A 27,808-nucleotide genomic window follows, 5' to 3' on the forward strand; every position below is an offset into this window, starting at 1 on the left:
CCAGAGGCATTCTACCTTCGAGCTACACTCCCAGCCTGATTTTATTTCTTATTGGAAACAGGGTCTCCTAGGTTGATGAGAATCTCACTACTTGTTGAGGCTGTCCTTGAACTTGTAATCCTTCTGTCTCAGCCTCCTAAATACAGGGATTACAGCATGCGCCACCATATCTGGCCTCTATAAGCAATTTTACTAGCCTGTAAAAAGAGTATTACACAGAAGAAAAAACTACATAAGGTTGTCAGTAGCATCTTGGAGGCAGTCATCAACATTTTTCTCCAAAGAAGTCAAATTATTAAACTCATAAACATCCTTTTCATTGTGGAAGTAATGGCAATTGTTAATCACCAGCTGAACAGTGAACACAGGAAAATTATGACTTTAATTTCAACTATTAAGGTATCATGAGCTTTCTAAAGAGCTAGGTCTGTACATGAAAGCACAGTAATGAATTCTCTTCCCCTAGGATTTGAGATCAACAGACTCAACAGTCTACCCTGCAACACCATTGCCCTCAACAGCATTTCCCTTCTCCTAAGCTGCATAGCAATACGCCAGAGCACAGATGGTGGGGAGACTGCTGAGAGTCTCTGCTTGGGGCCCAGCTCACCATGGGCAAAAGCAGATGACCAGTGGGGCATGGGTAGCCAGAAGTGCCTTCTGGGTCCTCTGAGGTCTTTGCTATGTGTTATCAAAAAGAACATGGTTGGGAACAGATGATAGCCACAGCTGACAAGTGAGAGTGCTCTACTGAATCTATCAGCCTGACTGCTGTCTGCTGCTGTTGCCAGGGAAACAGACATCAGCTTGATGGAAACAAGGATCAGCAAAAACTTTCACTTACCTTGTTTTTACTGATCCCAACAACCATTTATATGGAAACAGTAGCTGCAAGCTAGTGGCAGAGAGGTTACCACTCACTTGTTAAAGTCAGGTGTGGCTACCAACCTGTTCTCCTCCTGTCCCATGGTACCAACAGCACCAGGAGTCTGCTGCCAGCTACCCCTGACAGCCATTTAGCTCTGTAACAAGAAAGCTCAGTGTTAAAAATGTTTAGCCTGGTTCTTTACTAGAAAAAGAAATTTAGCATTCTTTCATTTAAAACCAAATTGAGGCTTCATTTTTTTTATTTTTTTTTTTTTTTTTTTTTTTTTTTTTTATTTATTTTTTTTTTTTATTTTATTGGTGCACTGTATTCATACATCATAGTGGGATACAAACTTTTGTAGACATACATGCACACATCGCCCAGTCAGCCCCCACCCGATCCCCACCCCATTCCCTCCCCATCCCTCCTTCCCATGCTTGGCTTAGTGGTTGACATCTAGTATTATAGCAATTTATCCAAAATTAAAAATGATAATCTCACATAACAGTTTCATTTGTCTGATGCCAAGCTTTTGATGATTTAAAGATAACATTTCAATATTACTTTTTGCTTTCTTTCTTACCAGAGCATATTTTTTTCTGTTTTTTTGGGTGAAACTATCATATATTTATATATTCATTTTTCAGAAAAAAATCTATCCTAATATGGAATATGAATTCTAGATACCCAAAACGATCTTGAAAAGGAACAAAGCTAGCAGATATATATTTTCTGATTTCAAACCATATAAAGCTACAATAATTGAAACAGTGTAGTACTGTTCTAAAGGCAGATATATAAACCATTGGAGTTAAATACAAGCCTAGAGCTAAATTCTTCCCTATATTGTCAAGTTATTTTTGACAAGGTTTCCACGAACATTTGGTGGTGGAAATAATAATCTTTTAACTAAATATTGTTGAAAAATAATAATTACATGGAAAAGAATAAAATTGGACCCTTACCTAATCCCATATACAAGTATTAACTCAAAATAGATAAAAGACCTAAATATAAATCTTAAGACTATAAACTTTTAGAAGAAAATCTGGGTCATAAAACCTCACAACATTGAAATTGGCAGTGATTTCTTGGATATGATTTCAATGGCACAGGAAACAGAAGAATATACAAACTCCCTAAAAAATAAAAAAAAATATTGTATATCCAAAGACAATGTAAACAGAGTTAAAAGTTACTAATAGAATTGGATAAAATATTTCCAAATGCTATATCTGAAGGTATATTAATATTCTAACTAGAAATCCTAAAAATTAACAACAATAAAGGCAAACAATACAATTTAGAGATAGGTAAAAGACTAACATAAATAATGAATCTCCACAGATAACCAATCTTAGTTGTCTGTTGGATGGAAAATCTTGTTTCTCTGGTTCTGGTGAGTGTTACCTATTTCTTCTTTGTAGTTAATCTCTTTGAGTATTTTCTCTAGCGCTGGTTTTGAAGACATAAATTCCTTCAGTTTCTGTTTTTCATGGAAGCTTCTTATTTCTCCATCTAATTTGATAGAAAGTTTTGCTGGATAGGAAATTTTTGGCTGGAAGTTGTTTTCTTTCAGAGTTTGGAATATGTTACTCCAAGCCCTTCTGGCTCTCATGACTTGGTTTGGGAAGTCTGGAGTGATTCTAATTGGTTTGCCTCTGAATGTCACTTGGCCCTTTGTTTTTGTTGCCTTTAAGATTCTCTGCTTGGCTTCCACATTGGTCATTTTGACAATTATGTGGCGTGGGGATCCTCTTCTCTGATCCTGTCTAAAGGGAGTTCTATAAGTTTCCTGGACCTGTGTATCAACCTCTTGCTTTACGTTTGGAAAATTTTCTGCTATTACTTCCTTGAAGAGATTGTTGATCCCTTTGGTGTCACTTTCTTTTCCCTCCTCTATTCCAATTATTCTTAGGTTAGCTCTCTTAAGATGGGCCCATATTTCTTCAATGTCAGATTCCTGCTGTCGGATATTTTTTCCGAGATTAGAAACCATGCGTTCATTTTTGGATTGCTCATCTTCTAAGAGCGAGATTCTGTTCTCCATGTGGTCTAATCGGTTGTTTGTGCTTTGAATTGAGGCCTTTACTTCATTAATTGCATCCTTTATCTCTTTTTGGCTCTCTCTGAGTTCTTTTCGAAGCACCTCTATTATTTCTACAGTTATTTTCCTGATTTGATCTTCTAGAAATCTCTGATTTTCTGTTTTATCAGGTTCTGATGTTGTGGGGTTGTGGGCGGCATTCATTGCTCCAGTATTATTCCTCTTTCCCATGATTTCGGATGTTTGTGCCTTCTCTGGGTTCTTCCCTTGGGTCACTATAACTTCACTTAAGGTGTTCTGGATCTCGAGTCAGTAGTATCTCAGACCTCACTACTCCTTTACTGGGTTTTATCACAGAGTCTCTGACCCAGGGAGTCAATAGAGGCTGCTTTAAACTATGGGGGGTGCCAGGTTGCACGTTCTCCTATGGTGTGGTATCTCTGCCACCACCACTCCCTCACTGGGTACAGTGAGTACCTCAGTGAGGTACAGTACTGGGATTTCTCCTCTGTGGCCCACAATTTGACTCACTGTTCTTGAGTACGCAGATGTAGCTGTGCTGGATTCGGCGAATTCACTGCTGCTTCCGCCGCCGGTGGCAAAATGGCGCCGCGGCCACGCCCTCGGCCATGAGGCTGGCGTATTTTTTCTTCTCTGGTTTTTATTTCCACTCTGAATCCCTGCAGCGTGGGCTGAGCTCAGCCACTGGGAGCTTTAAATCCTCTCTGCACCGAAAGATCCCGCCTGGCTGTTCCGCAGCGGCTCACCTCCGCTTGCTGTAGCCGTCCGATGAGTTCGCCGCTGCCGCCGGCAGTATGGCGCTGCTGCCGCGTCCTCGGGCGCGTGTGTCTCCTCTGTGGCCCTGAGCTCTGTTCTCAGTCAGCTTTCTCTCTGGAGCCTGGTGGTTTTTTTGTTTTTCTGTTGATGGTGTTTTCTGGCTATGAAAGGCGCTGGTTTTGTGGTAATGGAAATTGGTTGTTAGCAGGGCTCTTAAGCCCCGCTTTTCTCTTTAGTTCTATCAAAGCGAAACCATGTAAGGTTAAGATTTAAAGGATCCTGGCTTTTTCAGCACTTCAATCTCAGCATCAATTCCATTCACATCACTTCAAGGTTCAAGAAAAGGGATATGCAACTATATGGAGTAGTCTAGCTAACTGTGTGGGAGTATTTTGCTACAAACTATGGTTAACAGGGTCATTGGCATTCCAGCAGCTTGATCATTACTAATTACAAAGACTTTTTTTTTTTGGTGGTACTGGGGTTTCTGGAAACCCTCCTACCTCCGGACTACACTCCCAGACCTATTTTATATTTTTATTTGGAAACAGGGTCTCTTAAGCCAGCAAGGCTGGCTTCGAACCTGCGCGATCCTCCTGTCTCCGCCTCCCAACCCCGGGGATTACAAGCATGCGCCACCACGTCCGGCCAAGGAAAAACATTTTTAATACTAAGTACTACTTACAAAGGGTCCTCCACTCTCCTTTGTTTTTAGACTAGACTTCTATGGGTAGCATTTGCCAAAAACTTTCTGTTGGACAAGATATAGGATTCTTATTAACTCAATACATTTCTGTTCTGTAACACAATGGTAACAAACCACACTCATTGCCTGGATATCCCATGATCTCAACAATATCCTTTTAACTTTTTAAGCAACTCAACTGCTCTTCCAAGTTGCAGAGATAACAGAGATGTATATACAAGAGGAAATTCTGCTGTTCATTTTCTACCAGTAGGTGCTGATATAGTGTTGAATGAAAGAGTTTAATCCTAGTCATGACAAGTTTGTACGAATGTCTGTTCCCAGAGGGTCTATAGCCACTTAGAAAACATGTACTGCACAGGTGATAAACCACCACCTACTGCTGTGTTTTGCCTCCTGAGCCAATATTCAAAGAGAAGAAATCAAAGATTGTCTGCCCCATAATGGCATAAATATAAACGGACAAGCAAAGAAGTCATGATGCCCCAAACCAGATTCCATTCTATGAAATTCTGATATCAGCCAGTCTTCAGTCTCACCAGTGCCATTATCACCTTCCCTCTCCACTCTATACCACAAACCTGTGATTTAGGAAGCTGAGATTTCATAAGTCACCATCCTTTCGACTAGGCCCCTAGTACATGACTGTACACAGAATGGAGTGTGACATTAAGAAAGATCAAAGTCACCTTACTTTTTCTTTCTTTTTTTTATGGCAGTACTGGGGATGAAACTCAGGGGCCTTCTACCTCCAGGCTATACCCCTACACCTATTTTATTTTTTATTTAGAAACAGGCTCTCACTAAGTTGTTGAGAGCCTCACTAAGTTGCTGAGGCTGGCTTCAAACCTGCGAACCTCTTGTCTCAACCTCTTAAGTACTGGGATTACAAGCATGCACCACCATGACTGGCATTCACCTTGCTTTTCTGTAATGCTTCAATTCATCCATTTTCTCTGAAAACTCCTAAAGATTAAATAGGTCTATAGTAGCTGAGCATGGTGCTGCACTCTTGTAATACCAGTACTTAGAAGGCTGAGATAGGAGGATCTGCAGGTTCACAGCCAGCCTCAGCTAATTAGTGAGGCCCACTGCAACACAGTGAGACTCTGCTTCAAAATAAATAATAAAAAAAAAGTCTGGGGGTATAGCTCAGAAGTAGAATGCCCTTAGGTTCTCTCCCCAGTACCAATAAAAATAAATAAATAAATAAATAAATAAATAAATAAATAAATAAATAAATACAGGCCTCTAGTGATATAAAAATGTATTCATGCCAGGCATGGTGGCGCACGCTTGTAATCCCCGTGCTTGGGAGGTGGAGACAGGAGGATCACACAGGATCAAAGCCAGCCGCGCTGGTTTATGAGACCCTGTTTCCAAAAATAAAAAGTATAAAATAGGTCTGGGAGTGGTCACTTTCTGGAAAAATTCAAAAAATGCTACATGTCAGAATTTCAAAGAGCCCCTTCACTGTCCCCATATCACCCATGGAAGGGAGTAGAGAGAGATCTATGAACTTCAGATAAGGATATGTTAAATATGTGAAATCCTTTGCATAGTTCTTGAAGCAAGTCTATATTCATCATTATTTTAAACCATCCCGTGAGAAAGATGGCAAGGCTGGGTTATTCCTGGTCCAGGAACCAGGAGCCTCAGGAGACTGAGGCTCTGGGTGACTGAGAGCACTGGTAGGACAGAACCCAGGTCTTCTAGGCCACTCATGGGGGTCTGTGTCACACCTCAGGAACCTAGAGAGTCCTCCACTTTGAATTACAGTTACTACCACTGCAGGCTGGCCAGAGGCAGGCAGGTCCTGAGGTGGAGAAGCAGGTGCAGTTGTCAGTCAGCCCCCACTGCACCCGAGGAATCCAGCCAGGCATCACTACAGAGACCAGGTACCTAAGCCCCACCACACTCTCTCACGTACCAGTGCACTGAGGGAAAAACTCAAATGGGACAGAAATACATGGATAGTTTTAAAAGTGAAAAAATCACCAATCTTCTAAAAAACCAGGGTGAGAAGATGAGACCTGCATAATCTGTCTGGACCACAGACTTAGAGGAGATGCTCGTTCCTGCTCCTCGGTCCTAACAGGAGCATCTCAAGGACAACTTCATGCTAAACTGCAGCCCTAGCTGAGCCATCCTCAGCAACTCCAGACAGTAGTACCATCAGAGATATGCAAATGCTTGGCTATACAGGGCATAAAGTTCATAAATTTGATACTCACCTTGAAGAAAAGAGGGTCAGTTCTAAGACCAAAGATTTTTCCAGATCATTAGTTTTTTACAATACTTTAAAAACATATAAATACCAAATCAACTGTGTAAATCAAAGTCACTGCAGTAACACAATAGGATGGCATGGTCACATGAAAAAGAATGAGCCAAAGAGCATAAGCAAACGTTTAAAAACTGGTCAACAGACTAGAGACACACAGCAGCATCTGGACTTTTCCTCATTTTAAGACAATAATGTGCACGGTCTTCAGCTGAGTTTCTACGATGGGCGCCTTTAATTCACCGCTTTTGAATTACATTTCTGTTGGTCTCATAGTCCTTGGGGCCAGGCAACAGAAATAATCTTCTTCTGGACATTTATGTCCTTATGGCTTCCGGTAACCTCTAGTGTTTCCCCACCCCCAAAAAAATGTGAAGAAAAAAATCTTAAAATTAAAGTAAAAAAATTAAATTTGCTTTAACAACAACAACAAATACAAATGGGAAGGAAAGGGGATGCAGCAAGCAGGGCAGGGTCTAATGGGGATGGAAGCATGCTGCCTCTCATTGTTTCCCCTGGACTCCTCTTTGAGATGTGTCTCCCAGCACCCCCAGGTCCACACTTCTATTCTAGCACTTGCTACACTACGCTGCGTATACACAGCTGCCCCCACCACACAGCTAAGACCTGAGCACATGGCTGCTCTCTATGTCACAGACATCTTGGCACTTTGGTCTCTGGCCCAGAGCCTGACAGTCAACAGAAACTCAGGAAACATTGGCCAAATCAGCCACCATGGCTGAGATGCTCTACTTTAAGACACGGTTCTTACTTCACCCAAAGCACCCCTTAGTATTTCCTACCAAAGTGGCCTTCTAGGGGAGTAGAGGCATTGTGCGGCCCCCAAGAGTATGAGCCCAACATAAAATGACAACTAAAATTGCTTGAAGTCTTGGGTTTTCTTTTTAAGGTTCATTTATCATTTTCATTCTCTTTTATAGTTTCCTTTTGTTATAATGTTTTTCAAAACCTTATTTTCCTTCAAGATATATATTTCAGTAAACTGGTTGTTTCAGGAGGCTGCATGCTTTTTTAAATTCTCCTCCTCTGGGTACCTCCCCAGGGGTTGCATGTTGAACCCCCGTCATTATGATGTGGAGCATCTCCTCCTATCTTTTCCTTTTTTAAACACCTCATGATTTGGCTCCTACCTCTGCTTCATCGTGCTGGGGCAACAGTTCTTTCCTGGGGAAACTAAGAGATAAGGCATGTCACTGGCACTGTTAAAATTAGTGGTTTCCATGGCCTCCGTCAGTTTAGTTGGGTTTGGGAGACAAAAGGCGCCAAGGAATTCACAACAGAACTGCTGCTAACCTTGTATGGGCAGTTCCTGTGGCAAAGTTTCTCCAGGGATAAATGCCAGTCTCACCATTCCAACCTAACCTAAGGCCACAGAGGCCTATTGAGAGGAAACCTTTTAAAGTTTCAGTGAAATGATATGATCTTTAGAGGGAAGCCCGGGCAGGGCAGAGGAGTGCTGTCACCCCCAGCTCAGTCCTGGCCCCCAACATCTCTCTCTGAGGGAGGTCTGGCTCCTATGCCAATTCCAAATAACTACTTCACATGACAGTGTGTGTTCACAGTGTGGAGATGACCATACTCAATCTTGGGAATCTAGTGTCCACCCGCTGCAAAGAGGCAGGGCGGGTTTGAGGGAAGGGAAGGAAGGAAGCTACACAGGAAGGATAATTAGGCTCTGCTTGCTTGCTTGCTTGCTCTCCTTTTTTTTTTTTTTTTTTTTAAGTACTGGGTGTTGAACTCAGGGACATTCTACCTCTGAGCCACACCCCCCCAGCCCTATTTTTTATTCTTTATTTTGAAACACAGTCTCACTAAGTAGCTGAGGCAGGTCGTGAAGAAGCAATCCTCCTGTCTCAGCCTCCCAAGTACTGGGATTACAAGTGTGTGCCTTGCTTTCTATTCTTCAAAAGGCAGTGTTTAAAAAAAATGGAAGAAAGGTCTCTTTTCTAACTTAGCATACATGAAGACATCACATCCCTGACACACAGCCTGGAAAGGAGCAAGATACGATAAGGAGTAGATAAACTTACTTGGAATCAAGTCCATCGACTTTATTTCCTGAGAACGTCTGGGCTCAGTGTAATGATGAAGGCTCTTGGGGAGATGTAGGCACCACTTGGGCCTTCAGGTACCACCTGACTCTCACTGCAATGCTGTGTGCTCTAATGCTGCTGGGAGAGCACAAATATCCCCCGGCTCCTTTCTTTGAGAAACTCTGCTTTCCAGGGTACCTCAGGGATAGCAGCAGAGCCCACAGGGTTCCGGGATGGCATCTCTGACCAAAGGCAGGGAAGAGCCTATAACACAAGGCACCCCCTTCCCATCCAGTCTCCCTAAACCCTCTACATGGTGTCAACCCAGAAATGAGGTGGTAAACAAAATAAAATTCAAAAATGGCGACTGATAAGGCCATAGGAAATATTTGTGCAAAAGATGATCATCATTCTGCTGTAAAGAAAGATTCTCCTAGGCATAATTAAGACTGAATTAGAGGGACAATTCAAGTGGTGACAGCAGTAGAAAACCATACTAATAAAGAATCCCAATCTGGAAATGAAGCTTTGCAACCAATGGATATGCATATGCTAACTAATGTTTATTACTCCTTCACAACAAAATCTGAAACACCAACTGAAAGTATTCACAATGCCAAGGGTAACCAAAAAGGGGGCAGGTTGTATACTAATGGAAAGAGGACCACCAGAGACAAAGGCCCTTTCCTGGGGAGAACAGGCTGGGAAGCTGCTTACTCACTTGTAATCCACCTCTATACACTGGAACCCAAATGCTTCTGGGAAACATTTTCATTAAGTTAACAGTGTTTAGCAAGCATCAGAAACACAGAATCTCACAGACAGATACAGGCAGAAAGAATCACAGTTCAATCCAAAAGCAACACACTTAGGGGACATCAGAGTCCAAATGCATGCAGAAAAGCCATCAGAGAGCAGCTGGGAGACACGCAGAGCTGCCTCACACACGGCAGCAGGAGAATGTACAACACTGATCCAACTGCTTACCCACTAAGGACACCAAGAACCAGGTTAAGGACGAAAAATGAGCCAAGGATGATCAGACTAACAAAATACACCCATGGCCATTCCCATCCTATCGCATCATTTACCTGTAAAATGTAAGGAGATCAGTTATCAGTTATCCATTTACTAAAGAGCAGAGCCCCAGGTGCAACTGCCAGACCACTCAGAGCTTTGGCTGAAGGTCAATGTTCCTAGGACAGGGGCTAGGCCTAAGTCCTTCCATTTTCTTCTTCAAATATGGACATGTTCTGTTGCTGAAGTCTACAAATGGGGCCTACCAAAAGTCTGCCCAGACCAGTTCATTCAGTGGCAGTTTTGTACCAATTAAATTTGTACATTAAATTTGGATCCAGACCAATAAAGCAATTGCAAATGCATCTCATATTAGGACAGACAAAAGGGCAAGCAATGGAAACTATTTAAATCCCAAGCAACAATGCTGATTAATTTCTGGTCAATAATCATTCTATAACATTCTTTCATAAAGGCTGGTAAGGTTCCAGGAAACAGCTTGATTTGGGATGCCTTGGTAGAAAAGAAAGCATCTAGAAGCAGACATAAAGCATTTGGCTCCCACCCGGCAGCCCCTTCTAGCGAAGCCTGTGTGGTCTTGGCAACTGTCCTCAGGACTCTGCTTTCAAGATGAAAGAGGTGTAGCTTACCCGCTCAATACACCAAGTACAAGATTTAGTACGAAAAATGACCCAAAGATGACGAGACTGACAAAATACACCCAGGGCAATTCAAATCCCATAGCATCATTCATCTGTAAGAAATAAGATGGTCTCATAGGAGTGAGTTAATAGGAGAATCTAATAAGGAGAGAGGGTCACATTAGAGAGAGCATGCTATACATTTAATTAAACATTTACTTAGCAGCCAATGTACATTTGTTATATATTTCCTACACATGTATATACACACATGTATACACACACACACATGCACACGCACATACACACAGAGTCACTCAGTCTTTCAGGCCAAATACTAGCACACAGGGAAGTAAGTTGGGACTTGGCCCTTTCTCGTGGTAAACTGCTCTGATAAGCAATTTTCAAAAGAGACCTTGACAGAGGACAGAAGTAGTGCTTAGCTAGAAATAATAATCCATTTTCTGTTCTGCCCAAGTTGTCAGCATTAACTTTGCTTTTAAATTTTGTGATGGTGGAAAAGTCTTAATTATAGAGACAAACATTTGACTCTATAAATTTTTTTAAAAAGTTAACCTCCCTCCCTCAAGCCTTCTACTGAAGCCAACATATCCAAGGTAACCTAACCTTAAATCTGGATTATCTGCAACCAATGGGTGCAAATATAAATAAACAAATAAATAAATGCAAAAAAGAGAATGTTTCAGAGGCCAATTAGCCGACACATTCAGGGTGCTTTGGAAAATGGGATTTTTCTCACTTGCACCCAAAGAAGGACCTTGGCTTTTACCTAGCTCACCTTCCTCACACTGGCTCCGATTGAAACTAGAAGTGAAAGAGGGCTCAGTCAGGGAAACCCTGTCAACCCTACTTCTGGACAAAATCAAGCTGCACATTCAAATGTGACCTTCTTGTCAGACCCTCCCTGGGAGGTCTGGTAGCAGCTTTCATGCCAGAGCAAACAGGTGCTTTAAGGATAACAGCTAGATGGAACTTTCCAGCAGAATAGGTCAGCATTAAGTTGGGCAAACATCTCCAAGGAAGTGTTAAGACTAGTCCGGAGAAAGAACAGATGACCCCAAGCCTGACCCTGCTGGCATATTCCAAATCCTGGGCCAGCAAAGAATCTGGCAGACCCTCTCTCCTGCCTCATAGGTAAAAGCCCTTATGATTTTCAATGTCTGTCTTCCTGAACATTATCTGGATCCAGGCTTTAGCTTTATAGAATGAGGCTTATGCGTTTCACAATGTTTGCCTCATGCAAAAGCCAAACAGGAAAAGAGAACATTAAAAAAAATTACCTAACATCTGTTGCTGAAGCTAGGGAGAGGGCATTAAATCCCTTATGAAACACCTGTTTGGCCACATGAAAACTGATGTGCTTAATAGAACTCATATCAGTCTGCACATCTTACATTGGCAATTAGAGTAATGAATGAGCCAGGGCTGTGGCTGCAATTGTTGATCTAATTAAATTGGATAAACTAATTTCAGCAGGAAGGCAGAGGGTAATTCTTCCAAAGCGACTATACCACTAAACTTATTTTAAAAACCCACGGTGGAAAAAAAAAAAGCTGCCTGGTATGGTGGCCAGAGCCTAGCCTTGAGTTAACACCTGTGACAGAGACCTCCTGGGCCCAGTTTCAACCTCTGTTGGAACAGAGGAGAGTGTCCTGGGGGAAGGGAGTGTGTGTGATTGCAGGGCTCCCATCAGGAAGTCTCCCTCTCCTACAATGGGCGAAGTCAGCTGACCAGCCATCTGCTTTCCCAGCCTCCTTCAAGCCCCAGGCAGAGCAGGGCTCCAGCAACAGCTATCTGCTCCACTTGGGAGGGAAACTTTTCTTTAAAGAAATGAAGTGCCTTTTTATTTCTTGAGAGTAGGTGTTCGGCAGATTGCTCAGTCAGAAGGAAGGCTGGGGGGAAGCTGGAGTTAAACAGCCATGGGAGGCTGTAACTCTCCCTGCTGGTGGGCAAGAGACTAAACTTCAGCTCAAGGGTCTTTCTCCCAATGAAACCTTCTCAATCAAGTATTTTTTAGACCTTACCATACACATAGGGAAAAATCAGACTGCCACACTGTTCCCCAAAATATCCATATGATGGCAAAGTATCTGCTTGGGATTGTGCCTGCATGATCTTTCATCAGTGACGGAGATACTGACAGAGGCTGAAGCACTTCAATTTAGTTTAATTTTTTAAATATTTCTATCAAAGCTTTTATGGAGTCTCACCTGGTATTCAGAAAAGAATTTTCTATTTAGCATCAGTTCTCTCTCAGTTTAAAGAATAAAAATGTACATCTATGTCTCAAAGGCCAACTTAAGGCTTTTAGTTTTCTCTTTCGGAAACACTGCTGGAAACTTGGTGCACTGCTTGTAACTCCCCCATAGCATGGGGCAGGAGAAAGGCAAGCCCTTGGCTGATGACCTAGAGAGGAATTCCCCACGTGTCTTAAATGGAGGAGGCTGCCAGTTGGCCATGAGTACTTCCTGTTAGGGTCTGACAGCCAGCATCTTCACAGGTGTGTGTGCCACTGAAGAAAGAGCTTGGTGCACAGACAGGCCAAGATGGATTTAGATGAATAGCTCCCTCCCAAAACTTCCTACATTTAAAAACATTTCCTCTAAGTTTAAAGAAAAAAAGTAAATCATGACATCTAATTCTGTATCTTGTAGCCAGTGACCTGCCTAAGATCACAGAATTAGCCTTATCCAGCCTTAAAGCTCCTTCCCTGTACTATATCCTAGTGTCTTTGTGGGTAACAAATATGTGTGAGTTCAATGACATTTTAATTGGGTTTATGGAGCTCACTTTATAAGAGAGCTACTCTAATTATTTTTTCCACAAGAAGTTAATGATCTCTCTCCCCACACAGCCAAATACTTCTGTTCTAGGTGTCCTTTTCTGCAGATGGGACCTACTGTTCTTCGTTTCTCAAGACCCGCCAACCATTTACTAGACAATTACAACATAAATAAGCTTGAGAATACTGAATGTATACTTGACCAGATGCAACATAATCCCCCATAAAGACTTTATCCACCAAATACAAACACCTAAAGACTGAGGGAATTGCTTGCAATCAATATTTAAAATAGAATATCCTTTGTTTCCCAAGATGTTCCTTTTATGCCCTAGTTGTGGATAAAAATAGATACTCAGACATGGCCCATCTACACTAACGAGACGATGGGCTTGGTACACTCAAAGGATGATAATGGTCACTTATCTTTGTGGAGAGCCTCCTCTGTACCAGACACTGTGCTGGACAGAGATGTTCAGTTCTAAGACACAGCTGTGTGGCCTCCAGCTGACTGTGGCCCATAAAAATCTTAGGAAGGCTTGGTTCCCTGGCTCCTACCTTTCTCTGTGATGAGTTAATAAATGCAATCAACAAGTAATTAAAATAATCCTGATGTGTTTCAGAGTAAGATCATAAAGAACACTCTAGAAGAGCATTATTTAGCAGCCCCCTAGTGTTCTAGAGGAATTCACAAATGGCCTACGAGGCATGAGGCATGAGGCAATGAAAGACTCCTGGGCTCCTCTATAGACCAGGGACTCCAAACCATGACCCAAGGGCCATGTCTAGCTTGTGGGCTTCTTTTTATATGGCCCTCAAGCTAAAAATAACTTTTACATCTTTAAACAGTTTGGGGAAAATCAAAAGAAGAATATTTCATGACACATAAATGCCATATAAAATTCAAATTTCAGGCTCTGAGATCCAATGGCAAAGCTGAATATTTGTGATGAGGACCACATGGCTTGCAAAGCCAAATATATTTACTAGGTGGCCCCTTACAAAAATGTTTGCAGACCCCTGCTCTAGATTGAGGGGTAGCACCATTTGCTGGAGGAGCCTGGAGATTGACTGTGGTCTCTACATCCCACTATCTCCATCTTCAAGATCCCAGATCTCCTATAAAGGGATATAGACTGGAATAATGTTTATGAATTACTTGAGCGCCTCCATAAAGATGCTATGTAACTCATATTGTCTCTCCTTCAAGCCCACACTCCCAGAGTTTTCAACTGCTTGATAACAGGGCAATTGTGAGAGAACTAATGTTCAGAAATACAATACAATGTATAAAATTATCCATCTGTCAAGGTATATTGGATCAGCAGTTGACAACTGTGAGGAAAAGCTGAGAGGAATCAGGTTTTTACTTTCTAAAAAGTCAGAATGTCATTTTCTGTACTGTTTAGAGTGAGGGCAGATCAGAGCTTGGGTTGTCTGGATGATGGTTTTTCTAATTATCAGAACCTTCATGGAAAGACTGGAATCTAGGCCTCACTAAGATTCAGAGCTGCAATTTAGGAGATAAAAGTGAAAATAAAGACTTTCCCTAACCTGAGAGTTCCCACATTTGGCCACGGTCTCTATGCACCCAATATCATCTCCAGTAAAATGAAAAGGTATTGTCTTAAGAATATAATTAACAGGTATGCACATGCGTGGGCACACACACACGCACACACACACACACACACACACACACACACACACACACACCACACACACAGCCCTCCTACAATCCTTATAAAAAGGAAGGTAAAAAGTGAAAACATGACATAACATCCTAATGATGCTTAAACCTTATCAAACTAGACTCCCACTTGGGCACTAAAAATAAAAACATACCTTCTTTGTCTAACATTGAAGATATAGCCGTCCTCTGTATCTGCAGGAGACTGGTTCCAGAACTCCTCCCACCACCATCCCAAAATTTGCAGATGCTTAAGTTCCTTATATGAAATGCTATTTGTATATGACCTATACACCTCCCAGATACTGTCAATCATCTCTAGATGTGTGTGTGTGTGTGTGTGTGTGTGTGTGTGTGTGTGTGTAACTAGGGATTGAACAACCCAGGGGCACTCTATCTTGAGCTACACCTCCAGCACTATTTTATTTTGAAACAGGATCTCACTAATGCTGAGACTAGCCTCAAACCTGTGATCCTCCTGTCTCAGCTTCCCAAGTACAGGGTTAGAGGCATGTACCACCATGCCCAGCCTCTGGATTATTTTTAGTTTCTAATACAATGTAGATGCTATGTATATAATAATTCACAGTATTGTTTTAGGGAACAGCAATGGGTAAATTCTGTAAATGAGCAGTACAGGCACAATTTTTTATTTTTGGATATTTTTGAATTGCAGTAGATTGAACAGGAAGATGGTGGAACTTGTGGATCCAGGATCCATGGATACAGAGGGTCAACTGTATAGGGACTTCACAATCTTGCAAGGATAGCATTCACCAATAAAGGAAAGTAAAACATATTCATAACCATTATATGTTATGTTCTCTGAAGTTATGAAGTAATATGAAATCCTATAAAATTGAGAACTTAGAAACTGTCTCAATTTGTAGGTCTTCTAACAGAAGCTGTCAACTCAAGAGGTGCTTTACTACTAATTTCCTGTTAGCAACTTATTGTTGAAATCCTAAGTAACCCCATTTGGACTGGAATTTAGGCTCAAAATCTACATGTTAGCTGTTTTTTCCCAACAAGTCTTATAAAAACAATTCATGAACCTTCTGTGGGCTTGTAAAATTCAACCAATACACAAACTTACCCAGGGAAACTGCTATATTACTACTGTACTGTATTCACAGCAAACCCTTCTAGCTCTGTAGGGAACAAGAGGAATCAGACCCTAGCCATTGAAAGGGTATCCAGCTATTGGGGCAGTCTACTAGCCCTAGCATTTTGACATGCCTTTTCTTTTCTTCTTTCTTTCTTTCTTTCTTTCTTTCTTTCTTTCTTTCTTTCTCTTTTTTTTTTGTGGTACTAGGAATGGAACCTGGGGCTTTCTACCTCTAGGCTACACTCCCAGATCTATTTTCTATTTTATTTGGAAACAGGTTCTCACTAAGTTGCTGAGAGCCTCACTAAGTAGCTGAGGCTGGCTTCGAACCTGCGCGATCCTCCTGTCTTAGCCTCCCAAGCGCTGGGATTACAAGCGTGTGCCACCAACGCCCGGCTTGACATGCCTTTTCTATCCTCTCTGCCAAAAAGTTATAGCTCCAAAAAGGAAGGAAGAGAGCTAAAGGTATGTGCTGGGCTGATTTACAGTAATGCTGATGATGCAAAGGGAAAATATTATAACAGGAAGAAATCCCTGTTGGGCTAAAGTTACAGAAAGCATGAAAGGACCCATATTCTGTTCCCTATCTTCCCTCCAGGATCTAGTAGAATAATCTGGCTTCATGTATAAAAGATCAGTTTCAGCATTTTGAAGTTAAGGGGCCTCTTCACCTGGAAAATGACCCTCTGGCTCTCAGGTTTAATCAGGACAGCCCTGGCCTCCTGGGAACAGTTGGCAACAGTCCCCAGGCTGCACTGGGGAAGTGGAGGACTGCACAGCCATGAGCCAACAGTATGCAGAAGCCTTCTAGACCTGAAACTTATACCCTGAGGAAGCAGGATGATGAGGCTTGCTGCGTAAGATAGGGTCTGCCTCCCTTCCCAAAGAACCGACTTCCATGAGTTCCTTTTCAGCCAACACTTTGGGGGCTCCCACTAAAAAAAAAATCCTTGCCCAAGGGAAGAACATGCTATAAACTCTCCCCGGGCTGCTTACCCAGTACAGCACATCTGTCCAGCCCTCCATGGTGATACACTGAAACACAGTGAGCATGGCAAAGGCAAAGTTATCGAAGTTGGTGATGCCTCCGTTCGGGCCGACCCAGCCGCTCCTACATTCCGTGCCATTGGCGGTACACTGGCGTCCGTTCCCTGAGAACGCGCACGGAGCTGGGTCCTCCTCAGCTACGATATCTGTCAAAAGAGGAAGCAGGTCCCAGCAGTTGGGAGAGGAACAGCAGGACACAAGCCCAGGACATCTCCCTCCTTCCCATGCTCTCTCAGAACCCCAGCCGCCCTTTAGGTCCACTTAGAACCCAACCCTGCTTCCTCCAGCCTGGCCCATTGCTCTCTATTCTGTACTCTCTCTACAAAACCCCTTCTAAGTGTATACTGCACAATATTACTGGTTTGCCTCACAGAGGTCCCTCACTCACTAAAGCACACCTTACATAGGAAATCAGGATGGTAAAGGAAATTAAATTCTCATTTATTTTGAACACACCAAGAGTTAGTTGGCTTAATAGACTTGCTGGCATATTTAGCATATGTTCTTGCCTATCCCTTTCTTTAAGTTTTGGATTTTCCTAAAACCACAAAAGTTGTTTGGTGGAAAATCACATTTTTTTTAATGTTAGGTTAATTACCATTTTTGTTACTTACCTGAGTCAGCAAAAAAACATGTTTTGTGCATTTTTCCAATAAAAAGTTCCAATCCTATAATAGCATAGATTATGATTACAAATAATACCAAAAGGGCTATGTGAAGGAGGGGAACCATGGCTTTTATAATGGAGTTCAGGACAACTTGTAAACCTAGGAGAGAAAAAGTCAGTTTGTGAGCCAGGAAGACACCTCAGATGAGGCACATACATAATCCCTAATGAAGCTTGTTCTATTTATGACATATAATAATAAAACTCAGAGATATTTCAAAGCAGCTAAATAATGTTAAGCCTGGATGTGAAATGAACTAAAAAGGAACCTTAAAGATAATCTAAGCCAACTGCCTTCACAAAACAATGGGAACACGAAAGCCTAGAGAGGGACCGCCAATGTCAAAGTCATTCATTTGCTCCTTACACATCCTCTATTCACTCAGGTGGTCTGGGCAATATAAAGATGTATTCCAAAAAGTGCCTCTCTCAAAAAGGTCATATTCTAGAAAGAAACAAAAATTTAACACAAATTACTCTCAGGTAGTACTCAGGTGCCATATGAGTACAGCAAGTAGTTAGAAAGGTATGAAGAGTTCCTTTAAGCAGGATGAGAAGGGACAGCTCTGAAGCACTGCTCCTGCCCACCCAGCAGGCCCTGCAGCAGAGCCAGATGGGTTTCCACAGTGGGCATGGAGGGAAAAGCCATACCCAGAGCAGAGCAGTGCGTGAGCACCATGTGGGCTGGGTTGAGTCTTGATGGCTGGCCAGACAGTGGAAAAGAATATCAGGGAAAAGAGTATCAGTGGAAAAGAATATCAGGATGCAGCAGACTGCATCCACACCATTCTGGGCTTTGAGTATGGGTCAAGGAGGCAGACTTTTAGTCTCTCTGCAAAAGGCAGCTACCCTGGGACAGCAGCAGGTGAAAGAGACAGAAGTAGTCCAGAGTGCTGGGGTTCCCCAGCTAGGTCAGAGTGAAGACCGGGATGAGACCAGAACTTGACCACGGGTTGCAATGGGAGGAAGGTGCCTAGCAAGTACTCTGCTCATCTGAGCCAGGGTCCTGAGGCAAATCCCAGTGCCCTGAACAAAACCAGTGTTTGAAAGAGGCTCTTCTGAAATGAAGGAGGGGAGGGGGAAAGCAGAAGAGGGAGAGCAACCTTAGACTTGTCCAGTTTGAACACTTGAAGTAACATTAAGGTACACAGCTGAAATGTGGGCTGGGAAGATGAGAGCATGGGTGCAGGTGTGGCTGCCAAGGAAAGAGGAGGAGGAAGAGAGGGGTGGTGGGGCAATTTTCAGGATTTGGACAAGGAGGAAGCATGGGCAGGAGCCCACAACCCAGGCTTCCTGGGCCCTATTTAGTGCCTGTCATCCCCCTGCCTCTTACGACCTCAGTTTCTAGTATGTATGGCTCACTCTTTCCTCTTTCTTCCCTTACCCACTGTTTCTCTTCCAAACTACCCCTTTTCTAGTATCTTCTCACTTTCCCAACACCTATTCAAAAAGATAATATAACATGTTGAGGTGCTCAGAGTTAAATAAATTAGAAGTCAGAATAAGACAAGCAAAGATAAGAATATTTATCAGCAATAAAAGCAAAATTTTCCATGATAAGCAACATTTGGAAATAGGCAGGGGCAGGTCAGGGAGAGAAGACTGATAAGAGGATTCCGACTCAGTAAGACCCTGTCTTTCTAAATCCTTCATTACAACTAAAACACTAGGCATTTCCTTTAAGTGTTTACTTTTGACAAAAAAAATGACTAACAGCATTATTTTCAATATTTTTGCAACCTAAAAAATGGTGGGGTGTACTGGGGGGAATATACTGGCTGTAGTCTACTTGGGCAGGTTTTTTGCTACTTTATTTTTTAAAATATGGATGGGCCATTCAGAATAATCTACCACTTAGCTCTTCAATTCTGTGGCAGTGGGCCAAATGCCTTGCAACATTTTTATGTTTCATGCAATTATTTGATTTTAGATTGGTCCAAATTATGAGACAATAAAGTCGTACCTTAATATAAGCATGTATACTTTCATTATATTCAGCTCTTTTGGATACATTCAACCTCTACAGTAGATCCAGTGGGACTAATCTACAGTAGATTAATAGGACTCTAATCAAGGAGGCATGGGTGGGAATAGAAAAATAATACCAGGGTGGGGCTGAGGAGCGTGGGTCTAGTCCTGTGTCGCGGATCATCAGCTGTGGGAACTTGCAAAGTCACTTCCTCTCAACTGACCTCAAGTTTGCTCATCTAGAAGAAGACCCAGACAGACCAAAGGATCTTTAGGGCGCTTTGCCGCTTTGGTGGCCTTGGGCTTTTACTTGTTTGATTGACTTTTGGTGGTACTAGAGATGAAATATGGGGGCATTCTACCACTAACCTACACCCCAGCCCTATTTTATTTATTGGAAACAGGATCTCACTGTTTCAACTTAGGTTGGTGAGTCTGTGAACCTGTGATCCTCTGTATCAGCTTCCTAACTACTGGGTTCACAAGCATGGGTCATCACGCCTGGCTAATGGTTGTGAATTTCGATAAACATGTATCAGCTAACTGAATATGGATAATCAAGAACCCCTCAGATCTCAATGTCCCTTTTAAAATCAGTTGCCTTTTACTCAATGACTATTCACATACACACATGCACACACAATTATGTCTTCTGGAACAGTGTGGGGTTCTTTAAAAGGGAGTAGACAATTCTTAGCTAAATATAGTCAATCTTTCCTGAGTATTTTCACTGATTTCAGGTACCAGAAAAGAAATCACCAAGCCATGACTGCCAACCAGCACCAAAAATATCATGGCCTTGAACTTCTGATTCCTTTCCCCCAAAACCCATTTGGGTTTGAGGAGAGGAAGGAGTATTCCCCACCCAAGCAGTTAAATGTGGATTTAAAAGTGTTCACCTAGATTCAGCCCCTCCCCTTTTCTTCCTTTTGACTGTAGGAGAGAGACTGGATTTCCATCAAGTTCCAAACAGCAATGTTTCTTGGAGAAAGGAAGAAACGCACTGGAAAACAGCTTGTCCAGGGTATCTGGGGGCACTGCACTAGTCCATCTATAGAAACGGTGTCAGCCTGCGGAGCCAACACGATGCTACGCCCGCTCAGGAGCTCTCCCTGGCCAAGGACTCTCACGCACACACAAGCCGCAGCCTCACATCTGCACACAGCACACACCATGGAACAGGCAGTCCTGTCCTTTGCTCTTTAAGAGAAAAAGGCTGTCGTGGTTACTCTGAAATTAGATTAGACTATAACAACTAAATCTGAAAGAACATGTTTGCTCACTGAACTTCTCATTTAATCATGTTACACTTAAGAGAGCCAGTCATTTCCAAGGTATTCTATTTTTCTCAATTGCTTCCAGACAGTTCTGTGGTTTTGACTTGTGCTGATCTTTTTCAATGAAAATAAATGAACCATCTGGAAAAACAAGCACACATAAAACACCACTTCCTACATTTTAAAATGTTAAAATTTGGAAATCTTTTTTCTTTCAGAGGATTTTTGGTACATTTTATGTGCCAAAAGGTTTAATAAAATTTTATAAAGAATTTTTAGAGAAGAAAAAAAATCTGCACTCCTCCGCTGGCCTTATTTGTTGTAGAAAACAGGTAAACCCTGCAGTCCTGTATCCTTGCTCCAGCTACCAGCAGGCAGCCACCTTGGAAGCACCAGTCCTAAGAAAGGCGTGAGGACATCTACCCCCTGAAGTCCCCAACACAGGGCATCCTGTCAGGGCAGACCCAGTGAAGCAGACCCTACGCTCCTTAGGGCGGTGTGGGAGGCCTGCAGCGGCTGGCCGGGCACACCATTCCTGCTCAGGTGGCACGACCTGGCCTGGAGGTCTGCGTCAGAAGCCAAGTAGGGGCTGGAGCTCCCCTGTACTTTAGGGCATAATGGATAACACCAGCATCTCTCACTCCCTGAGAGTCTCCTCTGGGTTCCGAGGTCTTCCTCCATTCACTCAATAGGTTCCCATGATCACCTGCAGGTACTGTACAGAGGTATGAAAGTTGAGAAATTCATCCCTCCCCTAGGAGTGGGGGAGCTCATCAGAGTTCCAGGGAACCCAGATCCTATTGCTCCCCACTTTGAAACAAGGTTGGGGTAGGCACCTCCAACACCCTCATCTATGTAACGTCACTTTCAAAGCAACCGGCCTAGCAGCAGGGGCATGATGGCAGTACACTGTCAGAAAAAAACAAGACTGGAATCAAGAAGCCTGAAGCCAGGGTCTCCTGCCACCACCCGCCTCTCTGCAAGGGAAGAGCCTCTCTTCCACTAAATCGAGATGACAATAATCACCACCTGTCCCCTTTTCGGGGCTATCAGGGAGATCCAAAGTGACAGTGCAAGGCACAGCGTTCTGTCAACTGTGAAGGCCTGCAATGCTGCTAGGCCACTGGTGGGTGCAGTGTAACTCACCTCAGAGCACTCCATTTCATAGTCCTGAGACCCACCCAGAGGAAAAAGAGCAGCATGCTCCTTGTTCTAGGAAAGAGAAAGCGCTTACTGGGCACTCCTGATACTAGTCGAAGTGGTCGTAACACTCGGAAGGCACGGAGGGCTTTGACATCAAAGCCTCCTGATTTGCCGCTAGAGTGGTTCCCGCCTTCTGTTTCTTTGGTTAATTGTTCCAAAATTACGCTAAACAATCTGAAAGAAGAGAGAAATGTTAGAGTCTGTCACTCAGGGAAGCAAAGCAGGATGATAATAGTAGTTATTTTTGAACGAAGGCTAATTTTGTGTGGCTGCTGACTAAATAAAAGGAAGGCAGAGAAGAGGCAAGAACCAGGCTAGAAATCGGAACCCAACCACTCTATTTTGGGACAGGCACTAATCTCAACTGGTTCATGCTTCTGGAGTGGCCAGGGGAAAGTTGACCCCCACCAAAGTAGGGACTCGCTAGGTATCCTGCGATGACAAGTGGAAATGCCGCCAAACTGAAACGGTAACGGCAATGATCCCGGTGGCTACGATGCATCACGCCCGCGAGAGGCCAAGTAAGCACTGCACATGTCACTAATCTTCACACTCAAAAATGTGATGCAGCAGGAGTTAGTCACACCATTTCATGCATATGGAAACAGCTCCACAGGAGCAAGGTCACACAGCTAGTGGGAGAACTAACACTTGAATCCAGGTCTGCTGGTGCCACCAGAGTGTTCAACAGGGCAGGAGCTTGAGTCTGTTTTGTGCCTTTAGTTTGTTCTAGCCTACTGCCTAGACACATAGAAAGTTCTTGCCCCACAGAAAGTGCCCAATGAATAACTTCAGTCCCACATCTGCATGCAGTATACCATTTCCAGTGTGGTTACTGACACACCCACACCCCACCTGCACCCTGGTAGGGGTATCTGGGAAATGATCTATGTCACAGATGCTAAGGAGCTATGGGAAGACTAAAAACAGTTACCTCAAGGAAGAAATTAATATCATTTTCACTTTTGAAATGTGAATAATATTGTATCTGGCAGCCATGATAAGTTTTTTTTTCTCTACTCTGAGGCTTTTTTCAGATAAAGCTATTTTCAGGCAATCTGCTCATTTGACAGTTACGTTTGCTCTTTCAAATAAATATTTATCCTTTGGAATTGTTGCTCATTCTTCAGAATAAATATAAATTTGCCCACTGCAAATAGCATCAACTCTGGCCAATCAGATTGTGTGAATGATTGGCTCAGCAACAAAGCAAAGGTTCCTTATGTTTAATTAGCAGTGAAAGCAGAAATTCTGCCCCCACTGGCAGGCCTCTGGATCACCAAGACACTGGGTCCATAAAACACAGGGTGGTCTGATTGCAGTCCTGATGAAGAACAGCTGATGTCAACCTGGGGCATTTACAAACTAGCCCTTTGTTGTAATAACAGTGCAGCAATTAGCAACAAACCCAGCCAGGAAGGGAAAGAGGCCAGCTCTCTACCTATCCAGAGCTTCTGATAGTGGGGGGCCTGAGTTATGACTGGGGAAAGAGATCAAATATGACAGTGTTCTCATTAGCATGTTTTTTGTTTTGTTTTGTTTTTTTTCAGTACTGGGGATAGAACCCAGGGGCATTCTACCTTCAAGCTACACCCACAACACTATTTTTTGTCTTTATTTTGAAACAATTCTCACTGATTTGCAGAGGGCCTAAATAGCTGAGGCTGTCCGTGAATGGCGATCCTCCCATCTCAGCCTCTCAAATGCTGGGATTACAGGCATGTGCCACCATGCCCGGCCCATTAGCATGGTTTTAAAAATTATTGTAAACCCTTGTAGCATGGCTAAAGTTAAAACTCCATCCTCAAAAACAAGTTCATAACTTCACAAAAACAAAGCAAAACAAAGAAGGAAAACCTCAAACTCGTATGAAACATGGAAGCCAAAGGAATTTTCATCCCAAAGGGATGGAAAAGTGACTTAAGACTGCTTTTAAGTATCGGTGTTGTGCAAATGTGCACTTTAGTTCTTTTATCCCTGGTTCTTTGGAAATGTCCTTGAAAACAGGTGAATAATATCTCTCCCATAGCAGAAGAGGCTGAGTCAGAGAGAAGCTGGCTACCATTCCCAGATGGTACGGGGCTAAATGGAGCCAGTGCTGTTCCCATGCCTAAGGGTTCTAGACAGTAGGAAAGCCCCTCTCTTTCTCTGGACCTCAGTTGCCCTTTCTATGAAATGAAAAATCTAGATAAAGAAACACAGACCCCTGCCCTTCTCATTCTCATATTCTGTGATTCTGTTGTCCTCACCACCACCCATACCAAAAACAAACAAAACATGTGAGGTAAGGACAGGGGTAAACACAATGTTTGTCCCTAGGTTGTTAATAAATGTTCACTACAAAACAGGAGTAAAAGACAAGCTTTGCCCAAGCTGACAAAGGTCAGAAGCACCAGAATGAAGACTGCATGTTCTTTACAAAAGCTTGGGTGATGAGCCTGGACACTCCGAATGGCCTTCCCGGGAACATCAGAGGAGTCGGATAAAAGTGGACTCGAATCAAACTTTCCTTCAAAGGGTGAAACGTCAGCTCTGGTGGACCCATCAAGCCCTCTGGGGCCACATTAACAGCTAATGGTTTAGAAATATTTACCACTTCCTTAATGCTCTGCTAGTGGGATACGTCACTGTGGATTTGGAACAGAAAATGCATTGAGTTAAGATACAGACTGCAGTTGGAAACTTCAGTGAGCAGGAATTGGATTCAAACAATGGCATAATTTATGTTTTTCACTTTTAACGCTTTCCTTCCACTTTCTTAATTTAGTACATATTTTAAATAATGTTTTCCAGGCTTAATAAGGAAAAGATGGTAAGTCCAGTTTCCTAGATGATTTTTTTTACTTTTAAAAATCAACTTCATTACAGTTTAATTTACATATAAGAACATGTACTCATTTTTTAATATTTATTTATTTATTTATTTACTTATTTATTTTTTTTTTGTGTGTGTGTGTATGTGTGGTACTGGGAATGGAATCCAGGAGCATTCTACCTTGGAGCTACATCCCCAGACTTATGTTTTCTTATTTTGAAACAAGGTCTCATTAAGTTGTAGAGGGGCTCACAAAGTGGCTGAGGCTGGCTGCGAACCTGGATCCTCCTGTCTCAGCCTCCCAAATGCTGGGATTACAAGCGTGTGTCACCACACACACTAAACGTACTCATCTAAATTGCACAGTAGTGCCGGGCGTGGCGGCACACGCTTGTAATACCCGCGCCTGGGAGGCGGTGACAGGAGGATCGTGCAGGTTCGAAGCCAGCCACACTGGCTTGAGACCCTGTTTCCAAATAAAAATATAAAATAGGTCTGGGAGTGTAGCCCGGAGGTAGAAGGGCTTTCAGGAACCCCAGTACCACCAAAAATTAAAATAAAAAAAAAGTGCACAGTAAGCTGAGTTTTGACAAACATGTATGTTTCAATAAAAACAACAACAACAGGGCCGGGCGTGGTGGCGCACGCTTGTAATCCCCGCGCTTGGGAGGCGGAGACAGGAGGATCGCGCAGGTTCGAAGCCAGCCATGCTGGCTTAGGAGACCCTGTTTCAAAATTATAAAAAAATAGGTCTGGGAGTGTAGCCCGGAGGTAGAAGGGCTTCCAGGAACCCCAGTACCACCAAACAACAACAACAACAAAAACAAACAAACAAAAACCACACCTTGATCAAGACAGAATGTTCCAATAGCTTTCCCATGCCCCTACTCAGTCATCTCTTCTGTCAGGTATACACTGACTGGCTGTTTATTCATACAGGGTTTTTTCCTTTTTTTTAGAATTTATATAAGCAGAATCATGTAATATATTCTCCTTTTTGCTTATCTTCTTTTGCTTGTCATGTTTTTTAGATCCAAGTTGAATTTATCAGGAATTCATTTCTTTTTACTGGATAGTAGTAGTCTACTACATTACCTATCACAATGAGTTTACCATTTACCTATTGTGATATATATTGGTTATTTCCAGTTTTTCTCTATTATGAATAAAGTCTTCCTGTGGACATGTGTTTCCATTTGCCTTGGATAAATACATAAGGAAGAACTGCTCATATGGTCACAAGTTATGCTTAATATTGTCAGAAATTGGGAGAAAATCTAAATTATACCACTCTCCATTTCTAGAAGTAGTATATGAGAGTTCCAATTGCTCCAAATGTTGGCATTTTGTCTTTTTATATTTAGTAATTCTAGTGAGCACATTGTGCTGTGTGGATGTAGTCAGCATTTCTTTAATTACTAATGATGTTCAACATCTTTTCAAGTGCTTGTGAATCATCCACATATATTTTAGTGAAGACATGTGCAAATTGTTTGCACATTTATGTACTAGATTGTCTTGTTACTATTAAGTAGTAAGAATTCTTCCTATAATCTGAGTATAAGTTCTTTGTCAGATCATGTACTGTGAATAATATATTTCCAGGCTGCCTTTTCATTTTCTTCACACTGTCCTTTGAGGAAAATTTATATGTTTGTTTGCTTGTTTGTTGGTTTGGGGACTGGAGATTGAACTCAAGGGTGTTCTACCTCTGAGCTATACCCCCATCTCTATTTTATTTTTATTTGAAAATATGGTCTTCTAGGTTGGTGAGAATCTCACTACTTTCTGAGGCTGCCCTCAAACCTATGATCCTCCTGCTTCAGCCTCGCAAGTACTGGAATGTACAAGTGTACACACACCACCATGCCCAGCTCTGAAGAAAAGTTTTAAATTTTGATAAAGACCAAGTTTTCAATTATCTCTTTCATGGTTGGTACAGTTTATCTCTTTGAAGTTTCTGCCCACTTTTAAGTCATAAAGATTTCCTCCCATTTTTCTCCTAGAAATGTTATATTTTTAAGCTTTACATGTAGGTCTATGATTTCTACTATGATAATATTTATATGGCATAAGGTAAAATTGAAATTTTTATTTTCATATAGTTTCCAATAGTTGTTCCAGCACCGTTTGTTAACTTCAAATCCTCAGAATTATAAAGTTTCTTCAATCCTCAGAATTATAAAGGCACTTTTTCTAAAATCTATTGATAACATGCATATGGGTCTGCTCTGTTGATATTTATGTCTCTCCTTATGCCAATATCATACTAACTCAACTTCTGTAGCTTTAGAGTAAGCCTTCAAGTCAGGTTTTAGATTTGTTCTTAGATTTTTTTTTTGGCTATTATAGTTTCCATATAAATGTTAGGATAAACTTCATGTTTATAAAAATCCTGCTGAAATTTAGATTAGGGTTAAATTCATAGCTCAGTTTGAAAAAAAAAAAAAAAGACATCCTATCTATATTGACTCTCCCAAAATGTAAGCATGGTGTATCACACCATTTCTTTAGGTCTTCTTCAATTTCGTTCAGCAAGGCTTTATCATTTTTAGTGAACTAGCCATGCCTAAATATTTCGTATTTTTGATGCTACTATAAACAGTAATACTTAAAACTTTTCATTTTCCAATTACTTATGGCTAGTATATAGAAATTCTCATAATTTTTAGAATGACTTTTTATTTGATGCTACTATAAACAGTAATACTTAAAACTTTTCATTTTCCAATTACTTATGGCTAGTATATAGAAATTCTCATAATTTTTAGAATGACTTTTTAACAGGAAACACTGCTATATTCATTTGGAAAATCTATGACTTTTGATATTTCAG

At 42.0% G+C, this 27,808-nt stretch overlaps 1 protein-coding gene across 5 annotated transcripts in view; it reads right to left on the minus strand.

Moving 5' to 3' along the window:
• CACNA1D (calcium voltage-gated channel subunit alpha1 D) overlaps window positions 1–27,808 on the minus strand; it is a gene marked incomplete at both ends in the record, with an annotated part of 454,266 nt that overhangs the window by 133,310 nt on the left and 293,148 nt on the right. For 3 of the 5 annotated variants that reach the window (XM_080715698.1, XM_080715696.1, XM_080715694.1), the window contains 4 exons: window positions 9,724–9,827; window positions 16,992–17,188; window positions 17,657–17,809; window positions 22,189–22,331. In XM_080715698.1, coding sequence (XP_080571824.1) covers window positions 9,724–9,827; window positions 16,992–17,188; window positions 17,657–17,809; window positions 22,189–22,331 — 597 coding nt within the window. Of the gene's footprint in view, window positions 1–9,723; window positions 9,828–10,403; window positions 10,508–16,991; window positions 17,189–17,656; window positions 17,810–22,188; window positions 22,332–27,808 lie in introns of all 5 variants that reach the window. The other 2 variants (XM_080715697.1, XM_080715695.1) reach the window with 1 other exon arrangement.

The sequence above is a fragment of the Muscardinus avellanarius genome (assembly GCF_963383645.1).
Source record: "Muscardinus avellanarius genome assembly, chromosome: 18".
Lineage (NCBI taxonomy): Eukaryota > Metazoa > Chordata > Mammalia > Rodentia > Gliridae > Muscardinus > Muscardinus avellanarius.